The 26,719-nt window shown below is 46.3% G+C and overlaps 1 protein-coding gene and 1 long non-coding RNA gene across 4 annotated transcripts in view; one reads left to right on the top strand and one right to left on the bottom strand.

Annotated features, from left to right (window-relative positions):
• Positions 1-1,020: 1,020 nt before the first annotated feature.
• AATF (apoptosis antagonizing transcription factor) overlaps positions 1,021-26,719 on the bottom strand; it is a 48,370-nt gene continuing 22,671 nt past the window's right edge. For all 3 annotated transcript variants that reach the window (XM_017821518.1, XM_017821519.1, XM_017821520.1), the window contains 4 exons: positions 18,202-18,269; positions 16,916-16,996; positions 13,739-13,810; positions 1,021-2,025 (listed from right to left, as the gene is read on the bottom strand). In XM_017821518.1, coding sequence (XP_017677007.1) covers positions 1,962-2,025; positions 13,739-13,810; positions 16,916-16,996; positions 18,202-18,269 — 285 coding nt within the window. In that variant the 3' untranslated portion in view covers positions 1,021-1,961. The remainder of the gene's footprint in view (positions 2,026-13,738; positions 13,811-16,915; positions 16,997-18,201; positions 18,270-26,719) is intronic.
• Positions 2,025-6,445, top strand: LOC108500536. The gene is made up of 3 exons (XR_001875879.1): positions 2,025-3,397; positions 3,506-3,611; positions 3,712-6,445. It is a non-coding gene; the product is annotated as an uncharacterized LOC108500536 (long non-coding RNA).

Here is a 26,719-nt window from a genome sequence, read left to right as displayed (position 1 = left end):
GCCTGTGATGGGCATCACTGTGGGGCTCTGCTGTAGGTGAGGTCAGCAGTGGGATCCCAAATCCCGGTGAGGAGCCAGCGGTGACATTTCGTGTGTTCCCACCTGGACTGGAGCTGGGAGGGGCGGGGAGATGGATGCACTTCCCTGGAGCTGCAGCTCTGCTCTGCTGTGAGAGAGCAAAGAGATTTATTCATCCATGAGACACCCAAAGTCAATACTCACCTTGGCACTTGCTTTCTGGAGCCCAGGAAAACCAGACATGTTTCCACAGGGCACGGGGGGAGCTGAGCCTGGCACCAGGGAGGAACTGGGAAAGAGAAGCTTTTTTTGTCCTGTTTTTAACCCAGGATTTCACACAAGCTGCAGCTGAGCTGGTCTCCCTTGCTGTGGTGGACTCTGTGCTCCACATCTCACTGAGGTGTTGGGAAGACGTTTATTGGGAGCAGGTGACTAAAGGGAGACTAAATCTGTAATGATGAGGTGCAAAAAGGATTAATTAATATCAGCTGCAGACAGCTCTGGGGACACAGTGAAGTGCAAAAATTTGGCTACAGAGAGTCTGCTAAGGGAAAAGAGGGATAAAACTGTGGAGCAACACATCCAAGCAGAGGCAGGATTGGGGGAGCAGCACAGCAGGAGGTGAGGGAAAAGGGGGAATCACTGCAAGGAGATGCAAAATGGGATCACCTGCTGCTCCACCCTGGGCCTCACCCTCAGGGGCAGCACAGAGCACAGAGGGGGGCTCCCCTCCCTGCCATCTAACCCGTTACAGCCTTAAAAACGGATGTATTTTTATTCAAGCTTAATAAGAAAAAAGAATAAAAAAGTAAAATTCAGTCACCCATTGCAAAACTGGTAAAAAAACTTATGCAGGGAAAAGCCCCCAAATCCCTTGGCTTTTTCAAGGTCAGGAATGGGGCAGTTGGCTGCTTCACCCCATCTCTGTGAAAGGGGACACCAGAGTGGAACCCCCGAGCCAGCGGGGCCGTTCCTGCACGGATCACACCGGGACAACCAGTTTACAAATCATTTTAATGACATCACCCAAAACACCACCCAGGGACAGGGCAGCTCTGTGGGACAAGCCATGCCTGCTACACACGTTATTCACAGAAGATAACCTCAGTTTGGGACTGATCACAGCAGAACCCCAAATTCTCCCCACAGGATCTGATATCCTGCTTCTGACCTTTGGGTATAAAACCCCACGAACCCCTCAGGTGAGTCATCTCTGCCCAGTTTCACATTGTGCTGACACCCTTAAGCAGGGTGTCATGGCCATGGTGAAGACACAAAGGCTCAGAGTCACGACCAGCTGAAAGGACTGAGTGTTCAGGATCAATGCAGGGCTGGAAAATTCCCCGGGAGGTTCCTACGGCAGCAATATCCCAACATACCCCGTGGTGTGGTCAGCAAATGTCCCTGTGGTCATTCAACAGCTGGAATGTGAACTGGGAGCTCCCAGCACAGGAGAGCACCCCTGCTCTGTTTTAAGGCCATGTTAATTATGTAAATGACATTTAAATCCTCTTGGTGAAAAATAAAGTCCCTCGTTCCCAATCCGTGGCCAACGACCAGAACAGGGCATTTAAATCCCCCCTCAACCCCCAAATCAAAACCTCTGAGGGTTTAACACAACTGTGGGGGACCCACATGGGGGGGCTGGTGGTCCCTGCTGGGCTGGATCGTGTCCCTTCCCCCCAGCACTGTGCCCAGATTGCAAAAAATCAAGGTCAGGAATTTAAAGGGAACAGTTAAAAATGGGTTGTGTGTGGGAGGAAGCACTGAAGCTGGAAAGGGGGGATGCTCAGCCAGGCTCAGTGTCCCCACTCATCCCACTGATTTAGGTTTGATGTTCCTTCAGGCAGGATTTTAGGGACAGACCAGAGGCTGGGGAGACCTTGCCCTGCTCCTGGGCAGCCTCAGGGAGCCAAAGAGACGTCGGGAGCCGGGGCCTGATCCTAATTCTGCTCCAGCTCTTCACCATTCGTGATTTTTCCAAACAGGGAACGATAAAGCTCCGTCCTGGGGATAAAAAAAAAAAAAGGAAGGTGGGAGAGGGAAAAGTTACTTTTCAAGGTCAAAACGGGAAAAAGAGGCTGCCACTCCAAATGAAAAGGCCTCGTGTAATTAAAAACGCATTCAACAACCTTTATTAATAAATACAGAGGGGGGGGAAACTCGTGTGAGACCAATCCCAGGCAGCACAGAAATATGTAAATATCTCAGCGTGGCTGGATCTCGTATCTCCAGAGAATGAGGGCTTCTATAAGTTTGCCCTTTCCAGACAGGCTCTTCAAGTAAGAAAACAAGATTGAATATTTTAATAGGATGTACGAGGCCACGGAGCCGTAAGGAGGATTCAATCACAGCCTACGTGGGACTGTAATTTAGTTTTCATACATTTTCTTGGACAGCACTTGAAAAACAATGAAAATGACCCAGCAACAAGATTCCAATTAATATCCCACGTGCAGCAATTGTGATAACAGGAGCAAATTTCCCTTTAAAAAAAAAAAAGGGAAAAAAAAAAGTGGGGCTGGTGTTATCTTTAATTTTAGAACCAGGGTAACCTGAGCTGGGGGAGAGGTATTTCTGCCTTATTTTGTATAAATGCATTTTCTGAAGCAGCAGCCTTTTGTCAGGGGCTGCACACACAGAGCAGGGTGTTGATTACATGGGGGGGTGGGATTTTCCCTTGCAAGAACAGTAACAACCCCAGGGTTATGAGTGAGAACCAAGTGATCCCATTGCCTCAAACCACCCTAAAGGCATTCTGGAAAACCCAAAGGGGATTTTCTCCAGAACAGGCTCCCCTCTCCAGGTCTCCAGGCCCTTCTCCTTTACACGTTCACTCATTTCTTACATCCCCAGCAATGTGAGAAAGCTCAAACACAACATGTGCACACTGGGAGACCCCAAAAAAACCACCAAAGACAGCAAGAGCTGCTGTGTTTGCAGGCAAAACCCCAGAGTGCTGTTCCTTTACAGCCTGCCTTGGCCTTTCCCACTGCAGGAGAACCCAAGGAGAATTCCTCAGGTTTCTCATTTTGGTGAGTTTGACACTGTCCTGTGGGTACAGGAGTTCAGGGATAGATGCTGAATTTGCTCCAATCCCACAGATTTTAAACAAACAGCCATTTTTCAGGCAAGCAGGGCCCGGGGAGATCTCAGGTGAGGATTTGTCTCTGCTGGCAGAGGAGTGTTTGCCAGCACAGACAGGTTGTGACGTGGACACTCCAGGTTTTGGGGGGCACAGGGGGCTCCCCTGCACCCCACAGCCTCATCCTCCCAGGCACAGCAACCTCTGAGGAAGCAGAAATCCAAGTGGAGCTGTTTGGATAACACAACATGGACAGACACCCCAGCAGAGTGACAGGAGGAGGAGGGAAATCAGGTAACCCCCAGACCACCCCCAAAACAGAACAAACATTTCACCCTGAAAAAATAAAATAATAAAACAACCCAACCTTTTTTTTCCCCCCCCCCTCTTCTCATCATCCAGGCTCCCTTTCTTTTACAGCCTCTCCCCTCAGCAGGATTCAACCATGCAGAGAGTAAAACTCATCAATCCTCCAGGTTTAACCTTGTCTCTGTTTCAATTCACCAGGGTAAGTGCAGATTTTAATACTTTCAGCCCCCTTAAGGCTATGCATAATGAACTTGGATTTTTGGTTAAAAAAATATAAAATTTCTCTCCTCCACCCACAGATATGAAACATCAGACTTGAGCCACTGAGTTGTAACAACCCCACTGCAAGTGTGTCACCTGCAGCTGGAGGAAAGGTGACTTTAGCACAAAGAGGGTCTGGAGGCAGCATGTGCTGAGGAATAACCTGTGCAGGTAATTAAGAGTACTCACACCTCAGGTGGGGAGTGTGGAAGAAGCAGGTCGATACAGGGGTCTTCCTTGAATTAAAATTTAACTTACCCTTTATTGCAACCTACAAAAGCAAGTAATGAGCACTAACATTTTTATTTCTTTTAAACTGTCATTTAGGCTGTAGAGGGGATAATTACCTATTTCCACTGTAGTAAGGTTTTATCACCCTTAGTGAGGCATTTTCTAATTTAATATTTTTACTGTATTATCATAAAACCTGTTTCTGGAAAAAAATGATCACGGACCACGGAGCCATTTGCCATAAAACATGTGTGTGTAAGTACCTTGGCTTAATTATTTATGCATTTCTTCTGAGCTGGCTCCAGAGCCAGGGGACAGCACAGGCACTGTGTCACCTCCCCACCACGAAAACTGGGCTTTTCAGGTCAACAATATTGTTTTAAAATATGAAATAAAAGGAGCAGCTACTCCAGGTGGTGAGCCTGGTGTGCTAAATGCCCACTGGGCTTTTCTCCCCCTCCAAACCCCAGGTATTGCTGCTACACACATTTTATAGGCAAAATCCCTGCAACAGAGACCAAGGAAACACACACAGAGTGAATATTAATTGCAACAGCACATTTCATAAATCTATATGAATCTTCAAAATTCTAAACAGATCCCCAGGAAGGTGCTTTGCCCACCAAATGTACAAAGGGAAACCAAATGTGTACCTGCACGTGGGAAAAGCCAGTATTGTACCACTCTGTGTAATTATAGTCATTTTTCTAAATACAGTTCTGTGAACTAACAGAAGAACAATATTATGGGGGAAAATTCAGTTTCTGGTGGCTTTTTTTTTATTATTATTAAAATGGCAATAGTGCTCTTCTAGTAAAAATACCCTCCAACCAATGTCTCTGCCTTCTCCCTTGTACCTTTTACTTCTTCTTCCTCTACCCAAAAAAAAAAGATAATTTAGAAAATGCCACAAGCAGTACTGAAATGACTATATAACCCACTCCTCCACTGGGAACGATGAATTCTTAATTCACAAAAACTGGAAAAAGACAGAACATGAACACCCATGAAGAAAGGGAGCACGAAAGAATGGAAAACACACGACTCCTGATGAAAACTGAAGCTGGCAGATTGTTTCCTTGGAAAACTTTCTGTCTGTACCCTAAGAAATGTTTTGTCCAGTGGTGTGAAATTCAGGTTACTCAGTGTCCAGCAAGCTGGGCAGGTACCAGGAAGATAAAATAAAGCTGAAGCTTTTTTTTTTTCTTAATGATTTTTTTAAAATGATTTTTCGTAAAAATGATTTTTTTTTTCTTAAAAAATGGAATAAAAGGAGTGGCTACTCCAGGTGAGCTTGGTGTGCTAAATGCCCAGTGGGTTTTACCCCCCTCCAAATCCCAGGTATCGCTGCTACACGCACCCTATAGGCAACAGGAAAGAGACCAGGAAGATAAAACAAGCTGAGACCATTTATTTTTTTAATTTCTAGAGAAAGGCTAAAGCAGCCTTAATTTCCAGTCAAACCCCAAACCAGCTGGGTGTGGGGTTTGGCTCTGTATTCCCACCCCTTCCCACTCCGGCTCTGCGGGGACAAGCCCTTGGGGTGCTGGGTGACGTGGGGATCCCAAAAGCAGGACTCAGACCCCCTGGAGTGGCACAGGGAGGGCCCCGGGGCTCTGTGTCCAGCCCCACGAGATGGCACTCACTCCCTTCCCAAGCCCTGAGTGCTCAGCTCCGGCTGCATCCCCCCTGCCCGCGCTCCAGGGGGGCTCACAAAGGTCTCCTGCAATTCCCTCCAGCCCAGGAGGGTCAGGATCGGGCCCCCCCCCTTCCCCCGAGCCTGTGCAAATGCTTTTAGCCCCACGGCTTTGAATTATGGAAGGTGACATGTGACCTCTGGCTCGTCTCCTGAGAGCAGGCACAGGATTTATAAATGTTTCAGAAAGCTGGTTCTTGCCCTAAACAAAGGGACTCTGCACGTTTTGAGAGGCTGGATCTGGGAATGTGGAGTGGGAGGGCAGCAGAGAGATGGAGGGCTGGTGCCCAAGGTACCATTCCCCAAACACAACCAGACCTGGGGTTCATCCCTGCTGCCCCTGCCACCAATTCTGAACGTTCCCCTCACCCCAGCCTTGAGCTCAGGGTACCACTGATGGAGCACAGATGGACCCTCTCTCATCCTGACTTTGGTCCCAGTTGCATTTTCGTAGGAGCTTTTACAGCACAAAGCATAAAAGATGTGGGCAAATTGGCTGGAGAGGCAGCAAAACACAGGGATGTGCAGGCAACTCCAGCTTGCTCCTCTGGTATGTGTTCCAGCAGCTGGAATTTCCCCAGGAATTACATCAGATGCCCTCTCAGTCAGTTTTTGGATGGGTATTTGAGCAGAGCAGCCTCTGATGCTGCATGGGAAATGCCCTGTGCAGGAGAGCAGGAGGGGACCATTCTTTGTGCCCCTTAATGCCCCATATTCCTGGGATGATTTCCCTCTTTCACAGCTTGCCTGTTTTATAACAGATTTGATGCAGGAGAAGACAAATTGTCTCACAAAGGAAAGACGACAAATCATCTCGCAGCCCTTTAACAGGTTATTTTTTTTCCCCCCTTTAAAAAGGAAATTTCCATACCAGAGGCGCCTCTCTCCTTACAGGGATGTCAGAAATCAAGTGCTGGGACAGGATGATTCCAGCCCATCCACACTGGGTCACCACTTCACCCTGCCAGCTGAAAACACACAACCTGTGCAAACACCAGCCCTTCTGACACCCCGGTTAAAGTGGAGAGTTAAACTGCACCTCCAAGAGCTGATGGTGAAGGCCAAGTCAAAGGTCGGGGGGATTTTAAATAAAACAAACAAAACGAGACACAAAGGGCAGAAATTCCAAGGCTGGGTTGGATGGAGCTCTGGGCAAGCTGGGCTAGTGGAAGGTGTCCCTGCCCACGGCAGGAGGGGCAATGACATGAGCTTTAAGGTCCCTTCCAATCCAAACCATTCTGGGATTCTGTGATCCCAAAGTCACAGTGCCTCTGGATGAGGCCAAGCAGGTTTAGTTTCATAGGAACAACACATGTTCTTGCTTCTGTCTCAGGCTCTCCTCCAGCCCAGGTGTGCAGCAGGTTACACAGCACCCTCCCAAGAGAGCCCACCTCTCTCCTGAGGAGGTTCTTCCAGCAGCCCCAGAGCCCAGGCAGGAAACTCCCCCTCCCACCCACAGCCTTGTGCCACAAACCCCCCAAATTCTCTAAAACATCAGAGCCCTGCACACTCCGAGACTGCCCTCCATGTTCATACTCTCTCCCTTTGTTTCCCAAAACAAAGCCAAAGCAGGACAGCCTTTCTTCCAGGCAGTGCCTGAATAAACTCAGAATCACTTTTCTCACACCAACACCGAGGTTTGTGCCGTGCAGCACAGAAGCCACTGGTTTAGTTGTTCCAGAAAGAAGGGCTTTGCTTCCCTCTCAGGAATTCTGTGGTGGTGAAGGTGCTGGATTGACAATCGCAGAGCCCAAATTCCTCCATTAATCCCCTCTCATGGTGTTTTAATACCCAAAGTACAAAGTGAGCGAAGTTAAAGGCTGGTATCTCACCAACCTTTTTTTTTTTAATTTTTTTTTTTTATTAAACTCTTATGTCATATAAGTAAATTAATCTTTTAATACCAGGATTTCCTACTACGTACCCCCCTCTGTTTGCAGAGACACACTGTGACAAAGCAACTGCACTGAAGTGAGAATGCTGATCAGGAAAATACACAACGTCCTGGCTGGATCCAAGGGAAATGCTCTAATCCAAGCCTCTCTGGCAGCTGGATAATCTGTGAGTTAATTCAGCCTCCCAGCAGGCTCATGCAAGAGCAAGAGTGGGCTGGATGCTCTTGTGCCACACATGACCTGAGGCCAACGGGACTGTGGAGGCAGGGGATTCACTTCTTGCACTTGGCCACGGGATTTCGAGAAGTGAGTCCTGCCCTGAGCCCAGTTCTGCTGCATTAAGTCTGCACTTCCAAAGTCAAACACAAAATTGTGACCATCTGCTAAAGAAAAAGCCCCCTGTGTCGGGGAAATGCAGCCCTACAAGGCTGGGCAGGACACAGGAGCTGGAAGGAGGGAGCCAGGACACAGAGGTGCAGATGCCAGGGGTTCCTACAAACCAGGGACAAAAAGGTCACTTCCACCACAGGCCAACAGGTGATCTGGCTGAGCTCACCCCACGAGGTGTATGAGCAGTGCTGCCCGAAGGCAGGGACGGGTTCTCTAACTGGGGGCAAACACAGCACGGAAAGGTCTCAGAAGAGCAGGAAAAAACTTCCCCAGCTCCCACATTGTGGTGACACTGCTTGGTTTGACACAGTCCCATCAGGGCCATCTTCTTCCCTCTAATTTGGCTCATAAAGGATGCAAATTCCTCCTCCCTAACGAAGATCCATTTGCAGAGGTACAAACCAACCCGTAGGAAACCCGACACGTCCTCCCCACCTTCCCCCAGTTACAAATCCCCGCTCGGAATCTCGGCGTGCACTTGGGAACACGTCTCCTTTGTCCTGCCTGACTTTCCTGCAGAAAAGGCTCCTTTTGCCTCCCGTTCTGCACTGGGTGCCATGTTTAATGATGATGTATGGGTGTCCTTTTCCTCGGCGGTGCTGTGGGGAGGGGGTCAAACATGTGACACCGCCAGCATGTGTATCAACAGCAAATTATAAACCGTGTCAATCCAAGTTAATGCAAAGCTGTAATCCTCTTTAACAAGAGATCAAATCAGTGCCATGAGTTATGTTCATTCTGTAATCTGATAAGAAATAGAGTGAGCCTCTAATAAAAGAGTAATGAGAGCCCTTAATGATGCTGTTAAAAGGTAGCGCCAGTTAAAATATTGCTGTTGTTCCAGCTGATTAGATCATTGTTGCATATTTGCACAATCTTGTTTTACCTGTCAGAATAACCTGAGTCATCTTGGGAGATAAAGGTGTTCGTACCAAACATCTGTGTCCTTTAAGGATGTCTCTCCTGCGAGTCACCGTCCTCCAGAGGTGAAATTCAGATGTTCATCAAACTCCGCAGTAATTTGATATTAGACCTTGTTTTACAGTGTCTCTGTTTAGTCTCTGTTCCTCACACACACGGACAGTGCAGAGATCTGAAGATCTGTATATCACAGCTGACAGGCAGAGAGAATAAAACCCAAATCCACACACAGCTCCTCCCAGGAACAGGGGCTTTACCTGACCTTGCCACAACAAGGCTGTGCATTGGACCCACTCCTGCACATACTGAAAACACCTCACTTGGAACAGACTTGGAGGCCCCAGCAGGAATGCTGAGCCTCAGCTCGCCCATAAATACACCTACCTGGCACAGGAGCTTTCTCAGGTGCACAAATGTCTGAGCCCCTAAAAGATGAGACTGTTTGGAGCTGGGCCAGCTGAAGGTGGCTGCACAGGTCTGGGTTCAACCTCAGCTCTATCCCAGACCTTCTGTGTCCCCTTTGGCCATTCCCTACGGCTCTTTCCTCAAGGATTTCTGGACCCAAAAGCCTTTGGAGATACAGGCTATCATCTCTGTGTGCCTCATTTCCCAAGGTGTAAACCAGAGCAGACTGGCCTGTTCCCAGCTCTGCTGCACATGGGGCCACTGAAGGATGTGAAGCTCCCCAGGTCACGGCGATGGGAAAAACCTATTTCAAGGCAAGTCCAGGAAGTGGCACCTACATGATACCATCCTCAAACCCAGGAGAAATCACAGCCAACCCTGTTCTAACCCTGAGCAATTCCTGCCCAAGGCAGCTCCCCTCTCCTCTGGACAACCACCAGAGGTTTGCCTTCGGGTCCCTTGTCTTAGGTCAGGCCATTTACATAGCAATGACCTTGGACCGATTAGAAAAACCTTGGCCCAAGAGGACAATAAATGTGTTAAAGTCTATAAACATGTATCCCAAGATAACCATAAAAATCACTTTCCAATGTATGTTTTAAAATACTACCAAAGAGGGGTTAAAACAGAGGAGGGCTGGAGGCCACCAGTGTCCCACACATTACACCATAATATATGTGAGCACAGGGTCAAACAGCCATGCCCATGCATAGGGTGCATGGAAAACTGGCAAGGGGAAGATTAATTGCTTCCACCAGTGCTATTATTCCAACCAGCAGCAAGAACAAGAAAGAAAGTGGCAGTGATGTTGACAAAGGCAGTTATTTGACTTGCACGTTCCTCTTCTCGAACTCGGGCTGTAAAACAATCCTGGAGCGATTGTTTATCCCCTTCTCTTCCCAGTGCTCAGGCTGCTCCTCCTCACAGGCATTTCTTTGAAGTCCTGGGCATCCCACAGCCACCAGCACACAGGGAAATCCTCCACTCCAGGAGAGCCAGCAGTTCACTGCACTGTTTTAAGGTCTCTCTGCACAGCCAAAGCAGTGTAAAACAGCTCAAATGCACAGGAGAATCAGGCCACTGGTAGGACCTAAGGGGAATGTTCTGTCAGCTCTATTTCTACATCCATTTTACACACAGCTCACTGACACTGTGGAATTCCTCCCACTACCACGCAGAGCACCCCATTGTTCAGACATGTGTTTATTTTGGGGTCGTGCCTTTTAAGTGCCTGATCAGAAAAAAAAAACCCAAAGTGGCTCAGAGCACAGTCATGTCTCTGTGAAGTGTATACTTGCATTTTCAATCCAGTAATTTGCACTTGCAAACAATAAAATTACCTTCTTTTGTCACAAAGGAAAGCTGTTATCATTGCTGCTTCCCTCTCAAGTGTACAGGCCTGGTCTTTCCTTTTTGATTCACCTGCAGATGCTGAATTCTTCTTGCTTTGTCTGGTACAGTTGGGTGCTGCTACAGAGGTCTTTATGGCTGGTGCAAGGGTATTTTAAACAGAGCTGTAAAGTGACCCCTAGAGAGTGGCTCTGATGTTCAAAAACACGAGTGACAGCAGCAGATACCTTCACTTTGGGAGAGCTGAACCAAAACACCTACTGAGGCCTGATTTTCAGGCTCTGACCATATTTTGAATACGTTTTATGTCTGGATGCAAACACAAATGGTGTAAACTGGGGAGGAAGCTGATAAATAACACTCAGGTTTTCACAAGGGTTCCCACCCAAACGTGCAAGGGCTGCTGCAATGAGGAAGCACAAATTTGTTCTCAAAGCCCACATGGAACAGGACAAGAAATAACAGGCCTAAATTACAGCAGGGGGAAATTTAAGCTTAACATTAGGACTAAAGCTGCAGAGAACTGCTAAAGGAAGACTGTGATGCCTGTGATAGGCATGTTCTTTGTGCTGCAGGTAACCAGCAGGCATTTTGGCAACAGTGAGAAAAGCTCAGGCTTCTATTTTTGCATCTGAAACAAAAGCTTTCCTGTGTACATCGAAAAACTAAACACTACTAAAATCACTATTACTAAACCACTGCTTTCACAGGCCCATCTCACCAGCAGCTCTCTGTGGCTCAGAGCAATCAGAACACATAGCAACCTGCTCAAGGTCACCCACGAAGCCACTGGCAGAACAAGGAACAGAACCTGCCCAGCCTGACTCCATCCCTGCCCCATCCACAGCCTTGGCAGAGTGGGATCCAGCTGCCCTCGGGCACACCTGCTGTGTGACACATCAACACATCCAACCCGGCACAGGGGCTCAGTGCCCGCAGTGCCATTAGCAGAGAGCATGGAAAGCCTCCAAAGTGACTCATAAACTTAATGTCAGGACTAAGTTCCCGCAGTCAGACAATGAGCAGCAGCTGCTGCTGCCACCGAACGCTCGGTGACACGCGCCAGCGATGCAACAGCTCAACGTGGGCACAAACACCAGGACACACTCCCAGGAAAACAAATGTCAGCCACACTGTCCCCACCACCCCCAGAACTGTGAGGACAGAGCCTGACACGGATGAGCTGCACCAGTTCTGGGGGTCAGGCCCCGTGCTGGGGGCTCGAGGTGCCTCCCGGGGAGCGAGGGGTGTGAGGATGGCAGAGGAGGATGGCACATGAAGGGGAGCTGAGGCCCAAGAAGGCCATAGCACAGAATGACTCCCCTGCCCCAGCTGTTTGATGCACTCACTCCACGTTTGCTCTGGCTTGCTGCAGGATTTTGGCTCACAGAGCACATTTTCTGTGCAACTTTTGGAACACAAGTGAGCACGGTGGACTGTGAAGGAGGAGGCAATGTCACCTCTGGGGACAGCAAACACACTGTAACTCCTGTATTGTCGGTCTCACCCTTTTTTTTCACCTCCCTCTCCCTCATACACCCCATGTGAGCTAAGCTTGCCTCAATTTTGGGGGCTCAGCAGGGGTCTGCAGCCTGCCCAGCCTGCAGGACAGTGCAATAAGTACTGCAGCCAAATATAACTGACACCCCAAACTCATTCTGAATTCCTAAAGCATAAATAATAACCAGTCATCTGGACATAATACTAAGAGAGAAAAATATTGCAGGCATGCAGATTATTAATGAAAATGGTACCAACTGGTTCTTCCTGTAACACATTTGCCACCTGCTAATTACCCTCAGACAAAAAGATGTGGGGAACAAGCAGCACACCCCAGAATCATTCCTACAGGACAGTTTGACTCTCCCAGGAAAGTACATCTATCCTGCTCCATGTTTAATTTGGAGTTATCTAAAACAGCAAAGACACTAATTCCATACAGGTAAGGAGATCCCTGCTGGCTGGGAAGCACAGAGAGCTGCCAGCTCAGGCCCTGCAGATCAGAAACAAAAATACACTCGATTTATTTGCCAAATAGACAAAAGTGTGCATGTCTAATCTCACAGTGCTCAAACCTGTCCCTCTCTTCCTACGATCCAGGTAAGAGGTGGAAGAACTGAGCACTTTATATGGCTGAAGGAATAGCTTTCACCCAGCACCACGTTTATTTTTGTGGTGAGAGGATCTAAACAAATATTAAAAATTCAGAGCAGGTGGGGTTTTTTCTCACTTGAAAAAAAAGAGGAAAAAAAAAAAAAAGCAAAGAAACTCTGAGAAACACACATGATGAAACATTACAGGTCTTATGGACACAAAACATCTTAGCCCCAGCTTACTCCTCATCCAGAAGTCAGTGCAATCCCCCAAAAGGCAGCAGCCAAGGAACAGCAGGTATTTGGTTTCCATTTCGCAAACAGACAAATGACATCTCTCCCTCACAAAGCACAAACATGTTCCACAACCCAGGGGAAAGATGTTTCTCAAGCTTTCTACATCCATTCACTGGAAAAATTATTCCACCTCCTTCCCACAAAGAGCTCAGCATTTCGAGATGCAGTTTAAAACTGTAATACTGAAGAAATATGGGTGGATATGTAGGAGAGCTGTTTAGTAACTCTGCACAAAACTTTACTGACATTTTCTTTACTAATTAGCACATTAAATCATTATAGTTTTCCAACAAAATTCGTCACTCTTTAAACAGACATAAACACAAGGAATAGTTGGGTTCTTGAGTGAATCTTCACAGAATTATTCTAACTATTAACTAATCTAAAAAAATGCAAATTAGCCAGAATCTAGAAGTTGCCATTTCTGTTAAAAGACAAGTTCTTTCTAAGTTTTGGTTATACCTGAAGACACCAGGTAACTCAGCTGCCTATTTCCAAACGAATTCCTTCAAACTGGAACATTTCAAAACCAGAGGAGTTTTAAAAGCAGGAATCAAAATGTGGGTACTGAGATTTATGAAAACTTCTTTGTTTGGAGTCACAGCAATTAAGAGAGTGAAAGCTCAGCCAGGCTGCCAGGACAGATGTGACCAAGACACCCAGGCTATGATGCCAGTGACAAATGGTGAAGTGATAAGAAGGAATGGAGGGGGCGACAGCCTGAAGAACAGGTCAATACCACGCTGTCATGGAGCCATTTGAGAAACATAATTAATCTATTACTCACCTGGCATCATCATTCATTGTGCAGTGGTCAATAGGTGCCATGAAGCTCACCAGCTTGCTATGCACATGATACCTGAGGAGTGCAGGAAATAAGCAGGCAGCACATTAGTGACTATTAATGAAAAGGAAATGTTGCTGCTGGACTAGAACCATTCCAGCCCCTGAAAGGAAAAGCACTGGCTTTCCTGGGGGCTGATTCCTAAGGAGTCACCAGTTGTAGCTGGCAATTCCCCCTCCCTTCCCTCTTCCTTTCTTACAACATGGACACAAAAATAATCAGATGATACAATGAACTGAACAGCAAGTAAATCCTTTTTTATCCCAGTGAGGAAGAGGACAGGCAGAATCCATTAATTGTGTGCGAGTCCCTAATCAGACTCCCAGACAGACAACCCTGAGAAGTCAGAGAAACACACACTCCTTTCCAGCCTTCCATTCAGCTGGCATCTTAATCACCTTCTGGAATCTGTGCCCAGAGCCCACTGCAGGCAGCAGGAGCATCAGAGCATCAGACCTTCTCCAGCATCCATCTGCTACCAGTTCTTCCTTGCTCTGTGGTATGCAGGGCCCTGAAGGATATGAAAATCCCACTCTGCAGCCCTGTCCATAGTCAGAAAATCTTACCCTGAATAACTTACAAATGGAGCATGTAAAAACAAGCAAGGAGAAGACAGCAAAAGGCCCGTGCAAAGATGAGATGGGGCATATTCCCATCATCAAAATATTTCTGCAAGCTGTCCTGCACCCCCAGGTACAGGATCTCCTTCCCACTTTCCACACTGTAGTGCATCTCATGCCTTGTATTCAAGGACACAACATAAAATTTAACAGGGTACTGAAAACCTCTGAATGAAAAGGTTGCTTTAAACCCTGTGTCTGAGGGCAGGGGATTCCAAACCAAGGCACTGGTGTGCACTACCTGCCTACCCCAGCCTGAAATGTTTCATCCAGGCTGCTGCTATTTTTAGAGCTTGACAAATAGCAGGCAAAAGGATTCACTAGCATTTGCCCAGAATCACCTTTCCACTCTGTCACCTCTGCACTCCCTTTTGTTTGCTTATGCAGGAACATTCCCTCGAGGGGATTTTTAGCTCACAAGCCCATTTCAGAACGGCTCTTCAGGCACAGCACACACTCACCCTCACACAAGGGCTTCTCTGCACAATCAAGTCTTTGTCAGTGGTAATGGAAGGAACTGCCCCGGTCCCCGAAGCTGTAATGATGGAGGCAGGGAACAGGCACAGCTGAGCAGGGCTGGTGCTGCCACAAATGACAGGTCAACAGCCTGGGCTCTGAAACAGCTCCCTTATGAGACACTGCCACGGATTCAAACAGATCAAGGCTCACACTGCCACAGTCTGGCACGGGGACGTGGCAATTCAGGTAAATTCTCTGACACGAGTTGTTTGTCCAGATCTAATCACACCTTTTAAATCAGGACTTTGAAAATCCCAGTCTAGCAGATACGAAATATTTCATTTCATTCACAGAATGCTGCAGCAGCACAGGACCAGAAATCACTGACATGACAAGCAGGTGTGCAAACATCACTCCTTCAGGTCTGTCCCAAGAAAGGGCACGTCCCAGTGAGGGGCAGAAGAGTTTCAGGCACCAGCTTTCTTGACTGGGGAGTGTTTGGATGAGCTTATTTCCTTTCCTAATGCCCAAACTTCCCTGTCTGTGAAGGGGACAGGTACTCATGTCAAGTGGCAGGCTGACTGCTTTTGAAAGCACTTGAAGGTCCTCAGTCCCTGCAATAAACCAGCATATTTTATCCAAACACGCTGTAATACTGAAGCTTTGCTAAAAGGGAAGGATAAAGGAGACAGATCAAACTTAGTATTAAACACTTTGCTCTCCAGGATCTCAAACTCCTTCATGAAAGGAAATTTAAGCATTGCTATCCCAATTTTAGAGAAGGAGTAAAAAGAACAGAGGGTAAGGGATCTGTCTGGGGTGACACCAAGTCCCTCAGTGGAAGAACCAACTAATCAAAAACACCCATTTGGGCTCTCCTTGCCTATTCTGAAAAGATACTAAAGCTTAACTTGATGTTAATCCTTACCACAGACAATGAGACTTTTTTCTTTTATTGCTATCTTCCCTGCAACTTTTATTTAAAGGAGCAAGAAAAGGCCCCTAAGATGTAAGAGGCAATTGGCTTGGTGAGATGGCTGCTCTCCCAGGAATGCTGAACACACACACTGCACACAAGGAGAGACTTCCCCATTATTCCTGGAGCTTTTACGAGTCTGCCTCAGTTGTGTGATGTTGTCAGTAGTTTTGACTGAATCATGAATATATCCAATTATGTGTGATGCTGACAGAAAAGAATATTGATAGTCAATAATTATGGGCTTTTCAGGCCAACAAAGTAGCTCTTCCCTCTTTCAATAAATTATCCTATGACATCTATCTTAAAAATTGCTATGCCAGGCCTGACCCAGACTGACTCCACTGACTTTCTATCAGATGCCATCTAAACTCAGGATTTATAGTTTACTCACAAAAGGATGGTTAATGTCGCAGATTTTTCAGGAAGCAGAGCAGCTTTTCAGCATCCTCCCCCACCACAAATCATGCAGCCACACTAAACTCAGGGAGACTGGGAGATCTGCTCTGCAAAGGGGGAAAACTCAGCTCTCCAGCCTGCCTCCCCTTCCACAGGGAAGGTTCTTCCACTGCCAACACAACCAAGCTCAACCCTAATTAGTGATCCAGGAGTGAAATGCTCTGAAGCTAAAGAGAGCTGTGACTTATCAATAAAGAGAGATTAGACACCAAATTCCAATTGGCAGTCGGTGGGAAATAGAGATCTACCTGAGGCAGTTCCACACATCTTCCCCTGAGCTGCTGTCCAGGTTTTAGTCAGTGAAATATATATTGCACAGGAGGTGTTTATTGGCTTTCCCTGGAAATTACGGCCCCAAACCACTCAGGGATGTTTGGATGCCTCTCTCTGGTGTTTCCTGAGACCAATAAACACTCCTGCCAGGACTGGTCGGGGCAATGCCCACAGGCTGCACCAACCAAGCCCTTATTCCAGGCTCAAAGAACATCAGGACTCCCCAGAGGGAGAAATCCTGCCCTAAAAGTCCCGAATCAGCCCCCCAGAGCCAAGGCAGTGCTGTCAGGCCTCAGCTGGCCAAACCACAACTCGTGTTTGCTTGTCACCCACCGGATTCTCCTTCCTTTACTGGCTTTCCTGTCCACCTTCTTCTTTATTTTGCTCCTTAGCTTCTGGATGGCCAGCCACTGCCTGGGGAATGGAAAACAACAGGTACACAACTCTTAGAGCCACTGAACACCTCCAGAAACACCGTCTGATCCCCAACTGTGTTGAAGGCTCCACTTCTCAAATAGAACTTCATCAAGTCAACAAAGTTTCCAGCAGGGAAAAACTTCTCCTAGTTATAAATATTTTATTTTTTTTTTTTAACTAAAAGGAGCGTCATCTTACCTGATTTATACAATGAAAACTCAACATCAGGGAAAAAAATCTAGCAAAATCCAATTACTGCAATCTTAATATAATCTTAATTACTGTAATCTATTTTATTGTAAAGTCAGATAAATGTACAATGTAATCACTACTTAAATGCAATTTTGTCTATATCACGTTAAATTATAGTGAATAGCTTTCCATAATATTCCAGACGTACACAAAATAAATTTGACACGTTGCACTAAAATCTGGGTAATATTTTACACGGAGAAAAGTCGTTTCACCATCACAAAATTCCCTGCTGCATTTTCTTCCCCTCTCCAAACATAACCCCATGGGTTGTTTCAGGGGAGAGCCCAACTCCAGCATTTCCAGCCTTCCTTTGCTCTCCAAAGTAGAGCCTGTGGTTATTTAAATGTACACTGCTCATTAAGTGGCACTTGGAAGGTTCTTTATTTTCTCACTCCAGAATAAAACAGAGAAGTAAGATCCTCCCTGCATGGAATTACAATTTACTTTTGCAAGTAGGAAACATTCCCTGATATTGTTTTAATTGCAGAGAATCTTTTCTTGCAGCAGGCATATATTGTATACAGAGGAATTGCTTTAACTGATGCCACAACAGCTTTGTTTCTCTAAAACAAGTCAGAGTTCATAAAGAAAACAGGCCAAATTCCAGAGGTATGGATTCCCTCAGTGCTGCCTGAACCACTGAGAGACAGAAATACCTGGAAATATCTGGGAAGTGTCTCCAGGGGATCACACACAAACCAGGGCACAGCTTAGAAGTCAGACTGTGTGATCCATAACTAAGGAATATGTTACAGGGGATGAGCTTCCTGACTAACATCATAAAGATTTAATAATTTCTTAGGCAATTTCTTAAACCCAGATGCTTTTTCCAGCTCGACTCAGCATTTTTCCCTCTACAATGAACTGGACTGGAAGGCCACAGGTGATTTTGCTGGAATGCAGTGCTGGGATGAAGGCAGTGATGTTACAGACAACTCCCTCCTTACCTGCCCATTGCTACCTGGTCGTTGGGGTCCAGGGAAGTGGTTTTACGCTCGATCATTTCTCGGAGGAGCTGGAAGAAAGACAAAATTCCCATTTACAGCCCAGTAAGGACATGTCAATGCAAACAGGCCCACAGGTTTCTCAGAAGAATTAACAATTAGCTGCCAGGTTCCCAAGGGCCTCGTTTTTGAAACTCCCTAAAAAACCTCAAGGCAAACCCGAGGCTTTGTAACATTTGCTCTGCACAAAGAGCTTTCCAAGGGAAAAAGCCAATGGTTATGGTAAAAGTTTGAGTAAGTGTAGGTCATCTCCCTCTTCCAAAATATCCCCATAGAGTGTGTGACTGGGACATAACACCGAAGGTCACCACAAACAGTTTCTGTGCACAGTTTCAGATGGACCCAGGAGTAGTTCAGTCTTCCTTTCAGCACAGGCAGAACTGCAGGAAGAGCTCAGCCCCACAGGCCTCACCCCACAATTTGTCTGGGGAGGGCAGGGGGGAACCTGAAGCACTTGCCCAACAGAAGTCAAGCCCTGCTGGGCAGTAACACTCGCTCTGAGGAACAGCACAGCAAAATCATTTTTACAGCTAGAGCAGGAATGCTCAAGCAGGCTTTTCTATTTCTTTTCGTGTCCTGAGGGCTGGGGTTTGTCCTTTTTGCTTCCTGCAGCCAAGGAATATTGTGAACAGCCTTTTTGGATAGTTGACTGGTGCTGTATGTTTATCACCACTCACTGTCAGCTGTACGTGCTGTGCCTTGGGTATCAGCCAGGATATTAACACCAAGAACAGAAATAAACCCTCCAAAACTGAGGGGCACTGACTGCTTTAGAGATGCCAACGTTTCCCCACCCAGTGAAGTTACTGCCTCAGCTCAGAAGCACCCGAAACAGCCCCACCTGGAAAACAGAGTCCAGGCAATTCCACAAAGACAGTAGGGAAGAAAGGATGCAGGATGCTTTTCCTCCACCCTATACTTTCCTTCAGGGCATACATCACATTACCAAAAAAAAAAAAAAAAAAAAAAAGGGATTCAAACATAATTAAAAACCTGCCACTACTTTTTTTTTTTCTATTTGCTTATTTTTAAAGATCATTACTGCAGCAATTACATTAAAAAATTCCAGGAGAGAGGCCACTGGTTTATTATCACTAGAAAACAGCAAGCTACTTCTCTGCCCTGTTTATCTGATTGATTCCCAACATCTTTCTGGCACACAATCTATCAGTTTATCTCTCCCACTTCATCACAGTCACTTCTGGCAGCTAAATACAAGATCCAAATCCAGTGTTACACAGACATACGACACAGTAAACCTGTGTAACACCGCCACTCTGTAAACAGCTGCCCTTAAGGCTAAGCAGAAATGGGATCTTGGTTTCTAGTCAATATTCTGTCAAAAGCAAGGTGGGAGGGAGGGTTGGAACAGCAGTGAGAAGTGGTGCAGAGAGGTTTTAGTGGTTTCTTCCTCTTCCAGCATTAAGGTGTGTTTACTGTCTCATCTTATCTTGTTCCTTGGCACGAGGTAGAGAAGGCACACGGAGATGGTCACACACAGACACCCCACGCTCCCAGGGAACTGAGCAGCACGACATTTCCACAAGGATTTGCTCTTCCTGGTGGCCCAGAAATCCACAGACTGGGAGACCAAGGAGTGCTGCCAAGATCTTACACATACACCCATCCTGGTCAGAACAATGGCTTCAAACTGAGAGAGCGGGGTTAAATGGGATATTGGGAAGGAATTCCTCCCTGTGAGGTGGGGAGGCCCTGGCACAGGTTGCCCAGAGAAGTTGTGGCTGCCCCATCCCTGCAAGTGTCTCAGGCCAGGTTGGAGCAACCTGGGCTAATGGAAGGTGTCCCTGCCCATGGCAGGGGGTGGAACTGGATGGGCTTTAAGGTCCCTTCCAACCCAAACCATTCCATGACTCTAAGATGCACTTTTGGGCCAGGTTCCTGTACTAGTTTTGTTGACCTTGCCACTGACAAGGTCTTCCACTGTTCCAAATGTTCTTCCACAACAGTGTCAAATGCAGGACTGGGGACACTGCTGGGAAGAGCAGAGGGAGACAAAGATGAGGGAGAAGTAAAATAAAGTAGGAGCAAGAGGGAAATTAGGAAATGGGAAGAAAAGCTGCAAAGCATCTTGTTACATCTAAACAGCATATGTCTGGGGCTGAAGTTATAAATCATGCTAACAATGGTTACTAAAATAAAAGTGGATGTAGCCAGAGGCTACCACTGAAAAAGTCAGCCCAGGCCTCGCTGCCTTTGGTCTTTAAGGATTTGATTAGTTTTCTGCCTTCTAGTTCAGTGTGCTGCATTCAGCCCCTGCTCCAGAGCCAGCCAGGGCTCGGGATACAGAGGGAATGATAAATTCATTTACTGAATAAAGCTACACTGTTTTCCCAGCACAAGACTTAAAACACTCCCGAAGCCGCAGTATTTCATTAAGCTTGGCGATTCTGGTTAAAATTTATTAGTCAAAACAGAAAACTCTCATCAGATCCCATATATTCCATTAGGAATGATATATGGTGTCTCCCAATGTCTAATTATTAACTAGGAAGTGTAAGTAAATCACTATCAGCGTTGAGCCCTGATGTGTGAAGACTGAGTCTGAGTTAGGCAATTTCGGCATCAAAAGGCTTTGATTTGAAACAGATCCTATTTTGCTTTCCCTCCTTCGCATCTTCCCTGAACTTCAAAACCCTCAGCTCAGCCTCCCATGGAAGCAAACACAACTGCAACGAAGCACAGCCACGTCCAGAAGCTCAGCTGCCAACTCTGAGCTGCCCCTACTGAAAGCTGGAACCAGAAGGACAAACTGTGTCGGGCGACGTGGAGCAAAGGAAGTTGCTAATCCCAGTTTGGTTTTCTCCAGAAGGAAGGGGTGATGTTTGCCAAGAGAGCTCCTCACGTGCCTGCTTCTGAACTCCACAGAGTTTGGCCAATAACACCACCCCAACCACTCCCCAGGCAGAACCAGGCACCACCAACCACATGGGGGAAGAAAAGTCCGTGGAGATGGTTTGGGGTGGTTTGGAGATGGTTTGGGGTGGTTTGGAGATGGGAGCTGACTGCCCTGTGTCCTGAGCACACCAGAGCTGACAATCCACAGCTACTCACACAGACCAGAGTGTTCCCACAAGAACACCATCAGTATTCACCTGCCTTGGCTGCCACCAAAGCCAAAACCCACAGCAGAGTCAGGAATTGCTTTCTAAAGGATCCACCCTAAAGGGCCCCCTCTCCACGCCAGTTAAAGAGATGCACACAAAGTACACTGCACGAAATTAGAGGGACTTAGAAATGCCATCAGGGTGTTGTTCAAGGGTAATAGAGATTCATTTCTCATTTTAGAGGTCAATTTTCATTTTAGAGGTTAGGTCTCATTTTCATGCACTATCTATCAGTGTTTCTAATACTACAGTCGGTGACCTTTCTGATTTGCAGACCCCTAAGAATTTCCAGTTGAGACAAAGAGCTAAGGATGGCTGAAATCAGCCTCCTGACAAAAGGCTCACTTGTCTTAGACCTTACAGAGCAAATCAAATTAAAAAAGAAAGTCCATCTGTAGTAGATCAAGGGCTTGAGTTTACAAAGCTTAGATATAAAATTGGAACAAAAGGAATGACTTCTCTCTGGTGTTATTAAGACCTTCAGAAAAGCCAGGGAAGGCACGGATCACTTGTGCCACAGTGCATCAAAGGCACCTGCTCTGTCTTGCAAGTGGCACTGGTGCCTTTGAATTCCCCCAGTGAGGTGTGCCCAGAGGTGAGCACAGCTCTGCCAGGGTCCCCGACTCAATAATAATAATATCACACAGGTCTGACAATGTTCATTTGAAAACAACTGCACACAATGCAAAAGGAGAGCCTTGCACTGCTTCTCCCAGCTCAGTCACCTGCTGGAAGCAACAGAAACAGAGAAAGATTCCACTGCCTGTGGATTCTGAAACAATGAGAAAAATGGGAGAAACCCAGACTTAGGTTTATCAGCAGCTGCTTAACTTTACTAGAACACTCTGTCACTCCTAAAAAAAAAATATTCACTTTATTAGTGAGGAACTCTGAAATATTTGCAAATGGTTATGTGGACTTTTCTAGCTAAATGTGTGTTTGCTGCTAGAGACAGTGAATGCACAACTACTGCGGGGTGCAGGTCTTTTTTAACAGTTTACAAAGCAGGTTTTTTAACAAAATCACTGTAGGAAATAAAAAGAGAGAAGCTACATGCAATTTGTTGAGTCCAAGTGAAGATGTGCACCACCAGATGCTTTTCCTCCCTCCTGGTGAAAATGCAAAGTCACTCCTGAACAGAAAGTTGTCAAAGCTGCATTTTATCAATGTATTTTCATTACTATCCAATCTAACTTTCTTCTGCTTTAGTCCTCCAAGAGACATGGTGAATCATATGAATTTATCCTGCAACAACAGCATAAATCATAGAGGTTGTTTCTAGCCCAGGACTCACTCAGCAAACATTTTGCCCTGAGTTCTGCCTGGAGGTACAAAACAAGCTGTTCCTTTTCTCCTTTCAAGCCCCACTCAGGAGCAGTGTAACACCATTTGGATTTCTACCAACACCAGAGAAAATTTAAGACTGCAGCTCAAATGTTACTTCAAACCCCCCTGAAACACTTTTTAAAATTTATTTTTCTGAAATCTATTTACAAAAACTTAATTTGCAAGACGAAATCTTGCGGACGGTCTCTTATTGAAAACCATTTTATTCAAATTCAGGTTTGTGTAAGATGCACAGACTTGCCTATTTTCTAATAACCCATTAAGAGAAGTTCCAAATCAAGCTTTAAAACGTGTTATTAACCATCTACCCAGCCATTTGAAAGATACATGCCTGTGATAAGAGTATTGTATTGCCATTAACCTGTGGGATGGTTCGAGACATCTCTTATTCACACAAAACTCTAAATGCATCTAATTAAAGCCACAAGATCAGCTGTCCATATTAATCACTCACCGGTTTAATTAAGGTAAACCAGCTTGTCACAAAGCCAGTCTTCTCTCTATTCTTCACCATTATCGACTTTTAATAGTTCACTGGATTAGTAATTACTTGTTTATGGCATTATCAAATTCCTGGGAGAGGAAGGGGCCCAGGAAACTGCTTGAGACAGGAGGGGAAATTCACCCCATCAGGTAAAGTTTTCTGAAGAGCCACACAGTGGGATTTAAGGAGTGATATAGTGGGATTTAAAGAACCACACAACGGGATTTAGATAAAAGTACAACTCAGAACAGAAACAAATTGATCTGGAAGTATCTTAGCAAGAGATTGAGAGGTGCAGGTTTATTTTGTGTTACTCAGATTAAAGCTGGGTGAACCTTCCAGTGGTAGGTGTCCCTGCCCACGGCAGGGGGTTGGAACTGGGTGGTCTTTAAGGTCCCTTCCAACCCAAATCAGTCTGTGATTCTGAGCACTAGGACAGGAAAAAGGAAATCAGTGAGGTTTCTTGGTCTCTTGTAAAAGCATAAGTGTCACACTGAGTGGGCAGGAGTGGGCAGGCACATGCAGAGCCACTCCACAGGGACAGCAATAAAGCAAGACAGCAGTCCTACAGCTAACCAGCATTTTCTCCAGGATCAGCTCCTCCCTAAGCAGTCAGGGTGTAGGTAAGGAAGGCACTAAGTCTGTTCCTTGCTGTTCACACCTTGGGGTGACTCCCAGGCAGGAACAGCTATGCCAACGTGATGCTGTGTGCAAAATGACATTCCTCCCCAGCCACTGCCATTCCTGCTTGGCAAGCTGCTGCCACCCCTCTTGGAAGTCTTTAGTGTTTCCCTGGATGTTCCCCCATCCCCTTTGGCTGCTCTCAGCTTCTGAAGCTGTGGTGCCCACGGGCAAGGCTGGTGACTGTGGGTTGTTATAAAACACAGTGACGTACAACACAACCAAAACCAGGGGAGGAGGGAGCAGGAGAGCAGAGAAAAAAAGGAATTATGTATATTCCCAATTCTCCTTAGGCATACCTGCTGCCATCAATGATGAACATTTGTTCTGGGAAGAGCTGCTACCAGTGGAACACTTAGCATATGAACACTAACCTAATTCCTGTTGGAAATAAAGCAATTTCCACTCTCTCCTTTACCAGAGGAGTATTTCAACCTAATAATAAAATCTCCACTGTAGCATGTCAGACCAGCAGCTCCCTGGTAGCAGGCTGGAATTTTAAGTCTTAATGCTGCAATATCAGCTGTAATGAATTCTACGTAAATATGACTTCTAAAAATAAAAAGCCTTTTTCTTCCCTTAAAACCACGTATGAAGGAGACTTTAAAAGAAAAGGAACTTGGCTCTAGCCAGTGATGAGGATTCTTCTGAAACAGTTTAACTATTCCCACTCAGTGCAACCCAAATAAAAATATTTCACTTGCCTAATTCAGTTCAGCTTTCCATCACCATTCAACACGGGCACTGCAATAAAAATTTTGTGTTTGCTTATAAAACAAGTGAAGAATAGGAGAAGTGGGCAAAGTGGGATGAACAGGCAGAAGAGAGTTAAGTCCTGAATCATCAAAAAATTCCCCCAGACACACCTGCTGAATTCTACTGAACACCAAGACCTGGACAAGAAAATTGTTTTTCCACAAGAAAAACATCTTCATTAACGAGTTTTGTATTATAATCTATTATAAAACAGTATAGGCTACTTATTCTGTTATCATTAACTTGTGCACATTCATCAGCTCTTGTTCATTTTTACTTGCCTAATTTCCCACTGACACACAGAGGAAGTTGGTTTCCAGTGCTGTTCTTTATCCGAATGTTTACCTTTTCAGTAGTAATCAAAATAAATTAATAATTATAAAATGTTATTTAGAAAAATGAAAGTGACACCCCCAAAAAAATAAAGTCTGGATGTAGATTTAAATAGGAAGAAAAGAGCAGGTCTTGAAATGCACCCTGCAATCAGTATAATGCACAGAGGCCAGAGGTTGGGAGCACCCTCAGCTCCGACAACCAGCGCCGCTGCTGAGCACTCCTGAAGAACCAGCTCCTCTCCTACATTTTATTTATATCCACACATGCAATCACACACACACACACACAAAAGCACTGCACAGTTATGACCCACGTGAAAGCAAACCCATTCAGGGCCTTGTCAGCTCTATTGTGCTGCACTCTCCCCTCTCTGAATGCCGCGTTCAGCTCCGGCTTAGCGCCCTGACAAATAAAGGAAAGCACTTTATGAATCCCATTTAATTGGGAGGTGACAGAGAAAACACACAGCCATTTTCTCCAGCCTTATCACTGAACCGGCCACAGCTCCAGTCTCTGCCAAATCCCACTGAACACGGGACATTAACCAGGCCAGTGGAACAGGTGCTGGGTGGCGGCTGGTACGGGGCTGCGTCCCCACGAGCACCGGGAATCTGTGCGGATCATCTCTCCCAGGAAGCATGGTGGGGATGGGAGGGGAGAAGAAGGGCGGAAGGGAGGGAGAGAGGAAGAGAAGGAGGGAGGGATGCAAAAAAAACCCCAAGCAAGAAAGGAAAATGAATGTGTGGCTGCCTGGCGGCTCAGCAGATGTCCGCGCGTGATGTACGAGGCCGGGATAAGCTGTCGGAGCCCGCTGCCAAGGAGTGGGAAGTGATTAAAGCCTGCACCAGGCTAAGCACCATATTTAGAGTCTATGGGGTTCCCAAAGTTGCACCCATCCCTCGCTGTGCCGCCAGATGTTGCTGGTTGGTCCTGCTCCTATCCAGGAGCAGTTGGTACAGCCTGGAATGCAATCTGGAACGCTTCCGGAGGTGCCGCGCATTAAACCCGTGTCACCCATCCTTCACCTCTGCCGAGTGCTGAAACAACTCCAATTTGCTGCCACTTCCCTCTTGGGAAATGGCCAAGATACAGTTGCGCCTGGCAGACCCATTTGTTTTACTCAGGTGATTCTCTTCCCTCAATGACCTCTATTAGTTTAAGTTTTAATTTAGATTAACCCCAGCACCCCAATTAACCAGCGAGGGGAAAAGCTAAGCTGGGACTAGTCATATTTCTGAAATCACGATTTATCGGAGTTAAAGTTATTAGAAGGGAAGACTGGGCCATTCATCTATTGCTATTTTTCTTTTGAAAATTTAACATTTCATGGCCAATAAGCACCTTCTCTGCACAGGTCCACGGACTGTCAATCTCAGCTATTTCTCCTTGACCAGTCCATGATTTTGTTACACTGACTTAATTTGGTTTTTGTTCTTAGGGTCCACTTGGCCCCCAAATTCCACCTCACAGATTTGGCTCTTTCAGTTCCTGGTCCCAACAAGACAGACACTCTCTGATCACCACTTAGAGCCTACACAGGGGGGCCTGGCATCCTCCCCTGCCCCAGAGATGCTGCTCAACCCACAGCAGTGGAGACACACCTACACTAAATACAGAGCCTGGAGAGGAGCTGTAGCTTGGAATGTAATCCTGGCTCCAAGGCAGACTGCCCTGAGGAGATCCCTCACAAATATTAAATATTCAAATTGTCCTGATTCTGCACCAGGTGAGA

Source organism: Lepidothrix coronata, unplaced genomic scaffold (assembly GCF_001604755.1).
Source record: "Lepidothrix coronata isolate B3197 unplaced genomic scaffold, Lepidothrix_coronata-1.0 Scaffold91, whole genome shotgun sequence".
Lineage (NCBI taxonomy): Eukaryota > Metazoa > Chordata > Aves > Passeriformes > Pipridae > Lepidothrix > Lepidothrix coronata.
Note: the sequence above shows the minus strand (reverse complement) of the source record. Positions and strands in the feature narration are given on the sequence as shown.